This window comes from Trichomonas vaginalis, chromosome III (assembly GCF_026262505.1).
Source record: "Trichomonas vaginalis G3 chromosome III, whole genome shotgun sequence".
NCBI classification, from domain to species: Eukaryota; Parabasalia; order Trichomonadida; family Trichomonadidae; genus Trichomonas; species Trichomonas vaginalis.
Window position 1 is genome coordinate 24,159,569 of NC_067205.1, and position 13,679 is coordinate 24,173,247.

The following is a 13,679-nucleotide window of genomic DNA, read 5'->3' on the forward strand; positions in this document are numbered from 1 at the left end:
GTCACCAGGTAATTTAACTCATGACATTTTGACAACACAGGAGGAAGGCAGTTATGAATTATTTTTGAAGAACTGAAGGTGTCACCAGGTCACCATGTGTCACCAGGTCATTTAACTTCTTTTAAAAAATGAGACAACATGACATTTTGACAACATCACAGGAGGAAGGCAGTTATGAATTATTTTTGAAGAACTGAAGGTGTCACCAGGTCACCAGGTAATTTAACTCATGACATTTTGACAACACAGGAGGAAGGCAGTTATGAATTATTTTTGAAGAACTGAAGGTGTCACCAGGTCACCATGTGTCACCAGGTCATTTAACTTCTTTTAAAAAAATGAAGACACATGACATTTTGACAACAGTCCCTGGAAATATGATGCGTCCAAAAATAAAGTTAGTTTTAAAATTATTTTTATTTTTTATTCTATATAAATGACAGCAACAAACAGCAACAGCAACTTCATCATTTCTGATGAACAAGTTTATGATTCATTAGCTGAGGAATTAGTTGTGGCAGAAACTAAAACACTCAACGAAAAGAATTGGTGAAAACAAGATTGATTACATAACTACCTCAAACATGATGGAGGAAGAGGAAGGAAAACTGGTATGGCTTTATTAAGTAAATAAAATTTCAAATTTAACGATTATAGATGTTGATATCAAATAAATCATACAATGATGAACTTAAAGAAACAGTTAGAAAAGACATTTTATCAAAACTTCGGTAAAGATGTTATCGTTAAAAACTGCTTCAGGAGGTCTTCACATTTATTGGCAACACTAATTTCTTCTATTCAACCTCGAACAGAATGATTAAATGTTATTCCTGCAATGATTGATATTGATATCATGACTTCTATGGATGATTCAAAGCGTTCATTAGTGGTTATGGCTGAATCAAGAGTTCGCAAGAATGCATCAGAACCAATCAATACATACTCATTCATTCGTGGAAGTTAGATTCAACATTAACCAGAACAGTGAATGATATATTAAATGATTTGAATATTAAGGTAAGAGTTGAACAAAAGAACGAAAAATAAGAGAATATATGAATGAAAACAAAGATGTAAACATTGACGATAAACTTGCCCAGAGCATAGTTGATGGCATCTGTGATTTTGAAGTACATAATGATGGTGGAAACATGAATTTAGAAAAAGAAGTTACATTATTCACACTGTTTCAAGCATTAATTCGTTACCTAATCATTTGATTAATGAAGCATACGATAACGTTTATAATTTCTGCAATTTAACTGAAAATGCAAAAAGTAATTTTGAAAAAGCACGTAGTAGATATGCACATTTAATGACTTCTCCATTTGTTTTAGTGAAGATTCTAAAACTATATCAAAAGAATATTATGATGAATATTTTTGCCTTTATTACGTAAGCCAAAAATAACATTTGATATCAAACTTGATGACTCGTTTTTTGATAACAGATATTAGACGCAAGGCTGAAAATCATCAGTATAAAAACAGTTCTGAAGTAATTGAGGATTTATCACGTGTAATCCGTTTTGTAGATTGTGGAAACAAATACTTCATTCAGAAAGATTACAACATACACGATAAAATGAATCAAATATCATTCGTTCTTCAATCAAACATGAAAGAGTCACTTAAAATGATTAAATTATTTAAAGAAGAAGGTAAAACAATAACAGCATGGGATGTACTACTAAATCAATTGTCTTCATTAACTGTTAAGGGTGTTTGCTTTAAATCTGATTCCCCAGATGTTTTCTCAACGTTTCAGGGTTATAAATACAACATTCTTGAAAAAGTAGATTACTCAAAAATTGAGATGTTTATGAATTTCATTAAAGAAGCCATTTGTGATAATAATGATGAAGTGTATAAATACCTTCTCGGCTGGATTGCATCAATGATTCAACATCCTGGAATCAAGAATGAAACAGCAATTATTTTGAAAGGACTTCAGGGAACAGGTAAAAACAGATTTACAGACATTATTTCTGAACTTCTCGCTGGTTATTCATGTAAAAACATTACCGAAATAGGTGAGCTAACGGGTAATTTCAACTCAGTAGTTGAAAATAAAATGTTTCTTGTACTTAATGAACTCAAGAATGTAGGTGAAGATAGACTCGCAAACTTCAACGCTTTGAAATCAATTATTACGGATAATGAGATTAGAATTAATGAAAAGAATCAACCCAGAAGAACAGCACAGAATGTTGCCAATTTCATTTTCGTAACTAACAACGTCTACCCTGTCAAAATTGAAGTTGGAGACAGAAGATACGTAGTTTTAAGGGTTAATGGTAAATTTAAGGGTCAATTTGATTACTTCAAGAATTTAATGGATTCATGCACAAAGGAATTTTATGATAACCTTTTAACATATTTTATCAATTACGACTTTCATCATTTAATGTACGAATCATACCGATGACTGAAGCCAAACAAGATTTAATAGAATTATCAACAAATCCTTTAGATGTATGGATAAATACACATTATGATGAATTGTGTGCAGGTATGACGTGTAAAAATGCTCTATTCTGCAAACCATCAGACATGAAAGACAAGAATTTCCAAATGAGCAGTAAGGATAAATGTGATAGGAAACAGGTAAGAATAGATGGTAAACAAACATGGTGTTATGTTTTGAAAGAAGAAATGAAAGGATTATATAAACAGGTTGAACCAAACGATAATGAGGATTCATTTACTGACGATGAAATACCTGTAAATGATGCTTTATAAAGTATGATTGGAATTTATTTTTGCCTTCCTCTTTTCGTACCTGTGTTGTCAAAATGTCATGTTGTCTCATTTTTTAAAAGAAGTTAAATGACCTGGTGACACATGGTGACCTGGTGACACCTTCAGTTCTTCAAAAATAATTCATAACTGCCTTCCTCCTGTGTTGTCAAAATGTCATGAGTTAAATTACCTGGTGACCTGGTGACACCTTCAGTTCTTCAAAAATAATTCATAACTGCCTTCCTCCTGTGATGTTGTCAAAATGTCATGTTGTCTCATTTTTTAAAAGAAGTTAAATGACCTGGTGACACATGGTGACCTGGTGACACCTTCAGTTCTTCAAAAATAATTCATAACTGCCTTCCTCCTGTGTTGTCAAAATGTCATGAGTTAAATTACCTGGTGACCTGGTGACACCTTCAGTTCTTCAAAAATAATTCATAACTGCCTTCCTCCTGTGATGTTGTCAAAATGTCATGTTGTCACAAACTTTAGAACGGCATAATTTAAATTTTTATTTTTATCATAAATGGATACCCCACAAGCTCAAAATTTACCACGAATCATAACAAGGGAGGAAACGATAAAAATGATGCGAGAACTTGCTAAAAATAACAAACCACTAAAACTGAGAAAATGTGGTTATGCAGTAATGATGGAAAGAGAGACGTTGTCGAAGAGGAATAAAAATTAAATTTGGATTGAGTTTAAAAATTCATCTTTATTAAATTCATCTCTTCCAATCAATTTATTTATTCTATTAAATTCTTTTATTTTTGCTTCACTCAGTTTAAGGATTGAACGGTAAGTTTCTAATTTTTCGATTATTTCTTTATCGTTTTCAGTTCCATTAGTTTTATCGTTTTCAACCCCACCGCATTGCGGCTTCTTTTTGTATAGCAATTTTTGATTTAATTCTGTTTAGTTTCTTTTTATATTCATTGTCTGGACTCTTGACTGCTTCGTTGTCACTCATTTCTTACGAAATAAAAAAAATTAAAATATTTTAAATATAATGGAGTAATAAAATAAATCGGAATTTCTATTAATTTATTGTTAACCTCACTAATGCATTACCGTTAATATCTCTAACAAATTCAGCTATTGTGTCAAATCTTCGTCTTCTTTTGTCATTGATTTATCAGTTTTTCCATAATCGAGATGAATTAAAACTTTATTTCCTTGTTTAAAATTCATGAGCCCGAATTAATTTGTTCACGTTTAACATCATTCAACCTTTCCATTTGCTTTCTAATATATTCCCATTCTTTTGAAATATCATTTTTCATTTCCACCGGTTTCATGTTTATTGTTCTATGCCATGTATTATTATAATAATATACTAACTGTTGTATGATGGAGTCATGATTTCCATCCCAGTTATATCTGACCGTTAACCCTAACGCATCTCTAAGAGTTCTCATTACCGCATCAACTATTTTATTATGAAACGTATATGGAGAGGATGAAAAGAAAAATTAATTTGTGGAAATAATGAGCCATAACTGCCTGAAATCCTTTATCGCCATCACCCCTGATATTATCTACTCTTTCATGATCTAGTAAGTATTGTATAGCTCTTCTTGTTTCCTGTTCTGTTTTCCCTTTCACTGGAATGCAATATAAATATCTAGTGTTAATGTTAATGGCAAATAAATAAGTAACTTTTCCTTTTGAATATTCCAGATGATCGATTTCGTATGAATATGGATATGGAGCAAATGAAGGGCGACTAAATTTTTCCTTTAACGGTTGAATTTTTGGGTCAATTGGTTTATTTAATATCTTGAAATCCTTTTAAAATCTTTTTGCTTCTTTAATGTTTGAAATGGATATAATAAAGTGAATGATGAAGGATTAACTGAAGGAGGAGGCGGTACTGTCGTTGGAGGTTTTGGTGTTGCAAGTGGTTTAATTTTATCTGCTTTGATTTTGGATTTCATTCCCCCCCTCATTAATTCTGGATATATTCTATTCATTTGTTTTAAATATGCTGTAATAAAGGTTTGATATACTTTCCCGCTTCGAGTTATGTTGAAGGATGAATTCCAAAAGTTGATCTTCATTTAAAGTCGGGCTGAATATGGTTTAACTAATGAATCATAAATTAAAGCTTGTGCATCATTTATGGTCTGAAGGACCTGGGCGTTTTGCACTTTTGTTTTTGTTCCTTTGGCTTTTGCGGCTCAGGATTATATAAATTATATAATTCATCAATATCTTCTTCTGTTAATACTTTATTTTGAAATCTTTCAACTGTTTAAGTTGTGATTTAGTTTTCCCTTTGTATATTCATTATTTTTAATTTTGTCTTTAATTTTAGAAATTATTCTATCATGATATTTCAAAATTTCATTTTATAATATGGATAATAATATTCCATATCATCACCCGTTATATTGTTATCATATTTTTGGAGATATGCTTTTAAATCATAATAATCAAGAAAATTTTGATTAAATACTAAATCAGCAATTAAAATTTTTAAATCACGTTATCCATTTATATAAAAATAAAATCAATGTTTTAAGGGTGCCCACCTCTTTGAATCATAGTATCAAAACCATCATTAACGGTTCCTTTTGTCTCTTCTGTGGCATTTCATTAAGAATAAAATTTTAAATTGTATTAAATAAATGGCATACAACATCCATTTTCACAACATACAGCCTTAGTGTGTGCTCCTGTTAATGCAGTCTTACCGATTGTTAAGCGAGTCATTGACCCGTTTTTAAGTTGTAAATTAATATTCTGACCATCAAATATCACTTTATCATTTATTATATCCAAATATTTTTTAGGTGTTAATTGCTTATTTTGTCTTAAACTAACACCCTTCATTTTTTGTGCAATCTTTTTAAAATCACTTCCATCAATTGAACCGTTGAATGATGTATAACACTTAGGACATAAAGCAACCATGTTATCACCTTGTTTCTCAATTGCTAAACCCAATAACTTCTTCTCATGTGCTTTTTCTTCAACTTTATTCTTTAATTTAGGTTTAAATTTCTCATCAAAACAGAAGAAATCAAATGGTGCGAATTTGAAAATGTTTTTATCATAAAATTGTTTATCAGTAACAATTGCTTGAAATGCTTGAGTGTTAGGAAGATTTGGGTCGCCAGCGATTGCCCAATAAGATGAATCAGTATCACCTTCAATGAAATGAAAACGATTAAGATTCATGCATTTATACATAAAATCATAAATGAAAACCAAATACCAGTATTTAGCATTATCTAAAGTAAAAAATGCCTCTTGTAAACATGTATCACATCTATAAAATCTATCTTTGAGCATCATTTGATATGTATCTTCACCTATTTCTCTTATGTTTTTAAACTTATTTGACATGCATGCAACGCGTGCCTTCTGTGCATTCATTATTTTAGTCTTTGCGTAATTTTGTGTATTCATTGCATCGTAACCATATGATCCATTAAGTGAAATTTTGCAAAATAAACTTTTTCCTTTATTTCCTTCTAATTCAGCCTTTTGTCTTTCGTTCATAAATTTGTTCGCAAATTCATTAAAACAAGTGTTTTTCGTAAATGTTAAAATTGATTGAATGTCATCAATGAAAAATGAAATCTGTCTATTAGATACCAAAGATAATAAGAAGAAAAAATGGTTGATATTGGTGTGTGTTGATGCTAACTGAGTTAATTTTCTCTGTTTCTGGTCAACTGGTAGATTGTTTGATTTCATGTAATTATACATAAAACCGCCAATTGTTTTTTCATCTGTGATAATATCTAAGTTTCTTATTATCGGTAAAAAGTTTATGTAATCATTAATGTATTTTTCATCAATGTGACCCTTTACTTCAGCCACGAATAAAGTATTTTTCTTCTTAATTATTCCCAGTGCTTTTGCTTTCTTTGTTGCTGTATCACAAATGATAACACCATTCAATCTTCCCGGCATATACATTTTATGGTCAGTATATTGAATGAAATCATGAGGATTAGATGAAAATGATGAAGGATATAATGAATTAAAATCAACACCAACGAAATGAGTCATGATGTTGGAAGTGTCCTCATTTGATACAGTTTTAGTTTCTGGATTATATGCAAGTTTATTAATGTGCGTGATTCCTTTAAGATTTACTCTATGTTGAACATTTGATAGACCACCAGTAATTCCATTACGGAGAATGTGATAAGCTTCAACTGAATCTAAAGTCATTGGTAAATTATTTTTTAATGCATAATTTCTTAAATTGATTCTTAAACGTTGAACATCTTCATCTTTATTTGATTTTACGATATTGCAATAACAACACATTAACTGACAATTTTCTTTAGTATGTGGTTTTTCATTATCGATTCTATCTAATGTTGGTTTATTTGCATATGTAAACGCTTTACCACACATTTTGCATTTAGATGAAAGGATTAAATCGTGATAGTATTGAAAATCATCCATTGAAACATTATTTTTAGTATCCCTTTCTGCTTTTTCATCTTGTTTCTTATATGATTCAATTTTATATTTCCAATACTTTTTCGTTAATTCAAAACTTGATTCTATCTCTTCCTCAGGATATTTTTCATTAGGATTAAAGTCTTTATATGCTAAAGCGTAACGAATCATTGAAGCATTCGATGATAAAGAAAGATTATGAAGTATGTCAATTTTATAAACAAATGTTTCTTCAATAATTTTATCAATTGGGTCAATCATAATTTCAACATCTTTATTGCAATAATGAATAAAATATTCTAATCTATTCTTAAAATTTTTAGCATCATTGAGATATATTTGATAATCACTATCTGATATAGTTTCTTGAGTTAATGCTGAATAAAATGAATCTTGAGTGAATGGTTCCACTTTATATAATTCTTCTTCGTAATTTTCCCACGTGATGAATTGATACAAAATCGCTCGATATTGCATGAATTCTTACGTTTACAAAAAAAGTCACACAACCCATCCTATCCTACTACTCACTATGTGAAATAAGAAGTTCTATTGTTTCTTTACTATTATTAATTGTTGCATAATAGAGTACGGTTCTTCCATCTTTATCTTTTTCATTGATATTTGCACTATGTGAAATAAGAAGTTCTATTGTTTCTTTACTATTATTAATTGTTGCATAATAGAGTACGGTTCTTCCATCTTTATCTTTTTCATTGATATTTGCACCATGTGAAATAAGAAGTTCGGATGCTTCTTTATGTTTATTATGCGCTGCGTAATGAAGAGATGTTCTTCCATCTTTATCTTTTTCATTGATATTTGCACCATGTGAAATAAGTAGTTCCATTGTTTCTTTACTATTAAAATATGCTGCTAAATGAAGTGCGGTTCTTCCATCTTTATCTTTTTCATTGATACTTACACCAAGCGAAATAAGAAATTCCACTGTTTCATAACAATTATAATATACCGCATGATGAAGTGCATTTGTTCTTTCATCATCTAGATAATTGATATTTGCTCCATGCAAAAGGAAATATTCGCAAAGGGATGGAATATTGAACCTTGCTGAATTAATAAAGCATTCGTTACTGTTATTTTTCTGATCGAAAAAAACTAAAAATGCTTCAAGATTATTATACTCTCCACATTCAGTAGGATAGATCTCTAGTTTGTGTTCATTCATCAAAAATGTAACAAAATCAATGTTGTGAGAAATTATTGCATTTTTCATGCATCCTTGAAATGGAATTTGATATTTTAAACATTCACTCATGATATCTGGATTTCCTCCTAAAAATGATAATTCTAAACATGTTTCAGTTATTTCTGAGTTAAATTTTGTTCTCAAAAACTTGAAACAATCAACAGCGCTATGATAACAACAAAACTCAAGCAATGAATATGCTACATCATAGTCTTCGATTTTTTGATCTTTATCAAATCCATCTCTTTCAGTGATAACAATGAAATTTTCGAGATCATTATCCATAATTGCTCTGTAAATTTCGCTTGCTGAAAGAATCTCGAGATTTTCTGATATGTTTCTTTCGAAATCATTGTTTAATATAATTCCATATTCTTTATAAAACAGGTAATTTGAAACAACATCAATATTATTGACCTCTTTCACTTGATAATCATCATATATGAGTTTGATAAGAGTTAAATATGATTTTGAATAGCGATTATTATACTGAATGATATCAAATATGTCTTTTATAATATTTTGGGGAAGATATTTCTTTGAATCAATCAAATTTGTTTTGATAAGTTTGTAAATTGAGTTTAATTCATCTTTATTTTTTGTTTTCAACTGATACAATGCATTATATGAATCGATGTGGTATTTAAAGATACTGCGTAACTCACTGAATTTATTTGGTTGAATGTCTTGCGTAGACATAAAATTTTTAAAATTTACCATCTTTGAAATTCATTGGGAGAAAAATTTCTATGATAATCATGAGGCATACAAGTAATACAAAGATTTCAGAGAATACTTATGAATACTGATTATGCACATAGATAGGAAATGATACATTGGCAATAGTTAACTTGAAAGCAATAAGATATTCATGAATTAAATTTCAGAACTTTGCGTAAATTAGTTTACATTCAGGAGTAAAATATATCATACTAGGTATATAAGAAAATTATTCTGAGGTAAATATACCAAAAAATGAAATTTAAAATTTCGGACCCATTGGTAAGCCTTTTGATTGCGGTTCTTTCTTATTTCGACTTCATTCCGTATGATAATCGCTTTGCAAAATCATACTTGAAAGTTGTAGATCTCAAATCTGTTGATTACATGTAAACTATTGTTAACTTCCTATTTTATCAATAGTATGTATTTTACTTAGATTAATCTACTATTTGCAAAGAATTTAGATTGATTCCGAAAATTCAATTTCAAAAGCAAATTTGGAGAAAAAAACAAGGAAGTATTCATTTCATCTACAGAAAGAAAAAGTTTTTATAAAGATCAAAAACTGAAAATATAAAATATGTAAAAATAAATTACTTGAATTAGGTTGTTTCCAAAGAGGTGCTGACTGATTCAGGTTATTAAGAGCAAGTTTTAACACATAAACAACTGAAACATGGCTAATTATTCTCTTTTAGGATCGCTGGAATTTTGTAAGCAAATTTTCTCAATTTACGAAACGAAATAGAAGTTTGTTATGTTATACGTATCATAGTGTTAAAAGAATTTTTTCTTACCTCAACTTTACAACAGCAAAATCTGAAAAAATAATATTAAAAAGATATGCTTCTAAAACTGTAGTTTCAAATTGAAAAATAAAACCACAGAGTGTCTCAAATACTTTTAAAGCACCACAGTGAATTTTTTCAATAGCAAAAATCCAATTCTTTAAATGCATTTCATTCCTTATCATAACCGAAGTAATAATATCAATTTTTTGAATTATATTTAATGCTTCAATTTCTTTTGAATGTCACATCTCAATATTTATTGAAAACTTCGCTTCGATGATTTTTGAATGACTCTTATCAATAATTTGAGTGATGTAAAATATCAATATAATGTTTCAGCCTGTTTCGAAACCTATTTACGTAACCGAGGCATTATCTAGCGCTGAAAAAAGCACAATAACCAATAGCTTTTCAAGGCTATATTCACAGCAGATTTTAGTTTGGGCTGCTCAGCAAAAAAACAAAAAACGAAAGCAGTTAATGACTTTTCTTTCGATGCAGAGCCAATCCAATGCATCACAAAGCCGTAGATCACTTCCTACTGCAGTTAAACCCAATGATTTGATTCTGAAAAGTCTTAACTCATCCATTAATTTTAATTATTCCTTTAGAGATAGACCATGCACAAGAAAAATTAACGCAGACAGATTTTCATCCCATGGAATACGTGACCAAGGTATTTTTGGCTACCCTGAAGAGTATAAGACCAAGCCAACAAATCAATCTTCTTACACTGTCTTCATTGCTAAGAAATTGCTTACACCAGAAGCAGCAGCAAAGCTAACTCCATTTGCTGATGATTATTTCAAGCTCTTGAAAGAATTACAAGATTGGACAGAAAGAAAAGCAAACAGTACAACAGCCTCGCTTTATTCCGAACCAGAATCAATCAGACCAACTACTCAATACGCTGCCTTAAGGTCAAAAGGTGCCGAAGATCACGTTGCAACAACCAATGTAAATTACAAGTCTCAGAATGTAGAACCTGAGAAATTATATCATCCACCAACCACTTCTTACTCAGACTTCTTTAATAGAGAAAAGCAAATCACATCAACCAAACCGTTTTATCCTTTGGAGAGGTCTGTACCATTTTCAAGATTTGCTACTTCTTCAATGGGAAGCAGAAGCTGCGAAACATTTTCTATTTCTGAAGAAAATGAAATTCCAGAAAATATGAATGCATCCAAGAGATTCAGATCGATTTTTGAAGCTAAAACGGTTCTCTAAATTGCATCTTGTATCTTTTCTTATAAACTTTATATGATATTAGTCATTTTTAATTTTTTTAATTTTTTTCCTAAAATATTAGGTTGAATCAATAAGGATATAATAAAGTGAATCATATAGCACATATTATTAGTTTTAATATTCATATTTAATGAAATATTTTCAATTACTTTCAAATTAAATCTAATTATCAATTTCATATTCTATACAATATGCATAGATGAAATGGAGTTCCATTTCTTGATTTGAAGCATTGATAAAAATGGTTGAAACTGAAATTGATGATTTCATATCTTATCGGCGCTGGAAAATTACATCTACACATTCCCATAGCTTGTTCTTGATGTAAAATCAGTTTGAATGAGTCAAGGTTTATGGAATTGATTTTTTCAATTAGTGTCATACAATAATTTTGAGAACTTTACTTAAATTCAGCGATCGTTTTTTGAGAATTAATTACTGATTTTTATTCTACAATATCACAATGTGAGTATATTTTAAAAATTAGATCTCCCAAAAACGGTTTTGTCTGTCATTTGCCTAAAATGTTCTTGATCTTTGCAATTTGTGCACTTTCTAGGGTACATTATCACGATGAGCCAAGGTACGATGCCAATGGCCTTGGTAAGGCATTTAAGAAGATAACACATGTCGTCACAAGGCCAGTTAAAAAAGTTTTCCACGTTGCAACAAAGGTAACATCTGTTGTCACAAAACCAGTTGTTAGATTGATCCACCACTCATCAACATCTGAATGGGAATCACCATGCCAAATCACCAGTTTCACAACAAACACAGGATCAAATGATTGGGTTGTTGATAATTTGGATGATGCCGTTAATGATGTCGCTTCCCAGTTCAGCCTTAATGCTGATTCCGTCAGAAACTATTTCAACCGCTGCAAGTGGTCCCAGAATTCCAAGCAGCTCTTCAATAACCTTAACTTCGATAAGCTCGCTGACGTCAACCAGCGTTCTGCTCTTCGCGCTGCCACAGTTATCAAGGTTTCCAAGGACGGAAGCAACTTCAACATCAATGTTAGACAAATCTCCACACTTGCTAACATTTATGCTTCCACAGTTCGCAAGGATCACTCCAGAACACTCGTCTTCTCATCCTCTTCCACACATGCAAGCTGGCGTCCACTTGAGGCTAATGAACTCCAAGACATCTTCAATGCTTGCGAGGAAGAAATCGCCCCAACACTCAACCAGTACAAGGCAATTTAAAAATCTATTTAAATAGTTTTTAAATCCAACCATAATTCTTTTCAATTTTTTTTATCAGACTTTGAAATTGATTAAGAATTTGATCATACATAAAGTTACGATTGAAGTTTTAACTGATTAGAACTTATATTAATTGTATCTAAAAAATTTCTCAAATTTCAATACAGATAAATCTGAATCAAAGGCTAAATATATAAATATTATCTAGAAACAATTTAAAATTGTTATTAATTTGCAATATGACTGTAGAAATAGAATGTATTTTTCGAAATCTAACTATTTCTAATACGGCAGAGTATGTACTTTGGGTTGAAAGAATACAGTAGTGAGGTGAATGATTCAACTCATTCTTGTTTTGTTTTGGTCAACATTTATTGAAGCTTATAATCTACACAAGAATAATTAAGATATATTTTAAGAGAAAAACAATCAATCAAAGATCAATTCTAAATTTACATGGTTTTATTATAAATGATAGAGAGATATGTACTGACATATCTAAATTTATAAACAATTAAGGTTAGAGATCAGCATCGTTATCTCCGGGTTCTGTATCTGCAACTTGTTTCTGATATCCGACGTGTTTCTTTATAAGGAAAAATGCGAGAACACAAAGACAACAGACAACTATAAATATAGGAATTCCAGCACCTAAACCTATTTTGAGCTTCTTCATCCTTTCAGCCTGTTGTTCATCCTCTGTAGTTTCTTCTTTTTTTGTAGTTTCCTCTGTTTTCGTTTCTGAATTTTCTTCTGTTTTTGTTTCTTTACTTTCTTCAGGTTTAGTATCTGGTTTTTCATTTCCGTGATCTGGATCTGTTTGGTTTTGGGTGTTTCCGCCTTCTGTGTCTCCTCCAGGAACAGGATTAATGAATTTCGATGGATCCCAAGGAGAAAGTTTAATTGGATCGCGACTTACGTAATCTTTGTCCCATTCTGAGTATTTAGTTGGTTCATCACCAAAAGGATCGTTTAAGAAATGAGATGAATCTAAAGCGATTGAACGTTTGAACCTTTCAAATGGCGGACAATTAACAGCTGTTGAGCCAATAACGAAATCTTGCTCTGTACTTGTAGTTTTAGAGCAAATTAATTTGTTATCATTTTCATCAGAGAATTCTATTTGATCATCACCTATGTATTTGTATTTAAGACACTTCTGGGATCCAGGAATTGCGGCCATTCCGTCCGAACAAATTTCTTGAGGAGCAACATATTTTTGGAAGTCCATTTTTTCATCAATAGCTATTGTTGGCTCGTTATTGATATTGTAGTATTGTTTTCCTTGACAGTATTTCTTGTACATAGGAACTTCTTGATT

At 30.7% G+C, this 13,679-nt stretch overlaps 5 protein-coding genes and 2 pseudogenes across 7 annotated transcripts, besides 1 other annotated feature; 2 read left to right on the forward strand and 5 right to left on the reverse strand.

Moving 5' to 3' along the window:
- Positions 1-964: part of a mobile genetic element that runs on past the window's edge.
- A 2,470-nt stretch (positions 965-3,434) lies between these two features.
- Positions 3,435-3,720, reverse strand: TVAGG3_0754880 (annotated as a pseudogene). The gene has a single exon. A coding segment is annotated over exon 1 (286 nt).
- Positions 3,721-3,741: 21 nt separating this feature from the next.
- On the reverse strand, positions 3,742-5,246 carry TVAGG3_0754890 (annotated as a pseudogene). Its single transcript has one exon. A coding segment is annotated over exon 1 (1,505 nt).
- A 126-nt stretch (positions 5,247-5,372) lies between these two features.
- Positions 5,373-7,652, reverse strand: TVAGG3_0754900 (DNA/RNA polymerases family; the record flags this gene model as incomplete). The annotated part of the gene is made up of 1 exon (XM_051245389.1): positions 5,373-7,652. The coding sequence occupies one exon, from the start codon at positions 7,650-7,652 to the stop codon at positions 5,373-5,375; it is 2,280 nt and encodes a 759-aa protein (XP_051091976.1).
- A 46-nt stretch (positions 7,653-7,698) lies between these two features.
- On the reverse strand, positions 7,699-9,084 carry TVAGG3_0754910 (proteasome regulatory particle assembly; the record flags this gene model as incomplete). Its single annotated transcript, XM_001318190.1, has 1 exon — positions 7,699-9,084. One exon carries the CDS (start codon positions 9,082-9,084, stop codon positions 7,699-7,701), a length of 1,386 nt encoding a protein of 461 aa, XP_001318225.1.
- Positions 9,085-10,215: 1,131 nt separating this feature from the next.
- Positions 10,216-11,175, forward strand: TVAGG3_0754920 (uncharacterized protein; the record flags this gene model as incomplete). The annotated part of the gene is made up of 1 exon (XM_001318191.1): positions 10,230-11,129. One exon carries the CDS (start codon positions 10,230-10,232, stop codon positions 11,127-11,129), a length of 900 nt encoding a protein of 299 aa, XP_001318226.1.
- A 499-nt stretch (positions 11,176-11,674) lies between these two features.
- TVAGG3_0754930 (uncharacterized protein) lies at positions 11,675-12,746 on the forward strand (the record flags this gene model as incomplete). The annotated part of the gene is made up of 1 exon (XM_001318192.1): positions 11,675-12,358. The coding sequence occupies one exon, from the start codon at positions 11,675-11,677 to the stop codon at positions 12,356-12,358; it is 684 nt and encodes a 227-aa protein (XP_001318227.1).
- A 132-nt stretch (positions 12,747-12,878) lies between these two features.
- On the reverse strand, positions 12,879-13,664 carry TVAGG3_0754950 (regulation of choline O-acetyltransferase protein; the record flags this gene model as incomplete). Its single annotated transcript, XM_001318193.1, has 1 exon — positions 12,879-13,664. One exon carries the CDS (start codon positions 13,662-13,664, stop codon positions 12,879-12,881), a length of 786 nt encoding a protein of 261 aa, XP_001318228.1.
- Between the last annotated feature and the right edge of the window lie 15 nt (positions 13,665-13,679).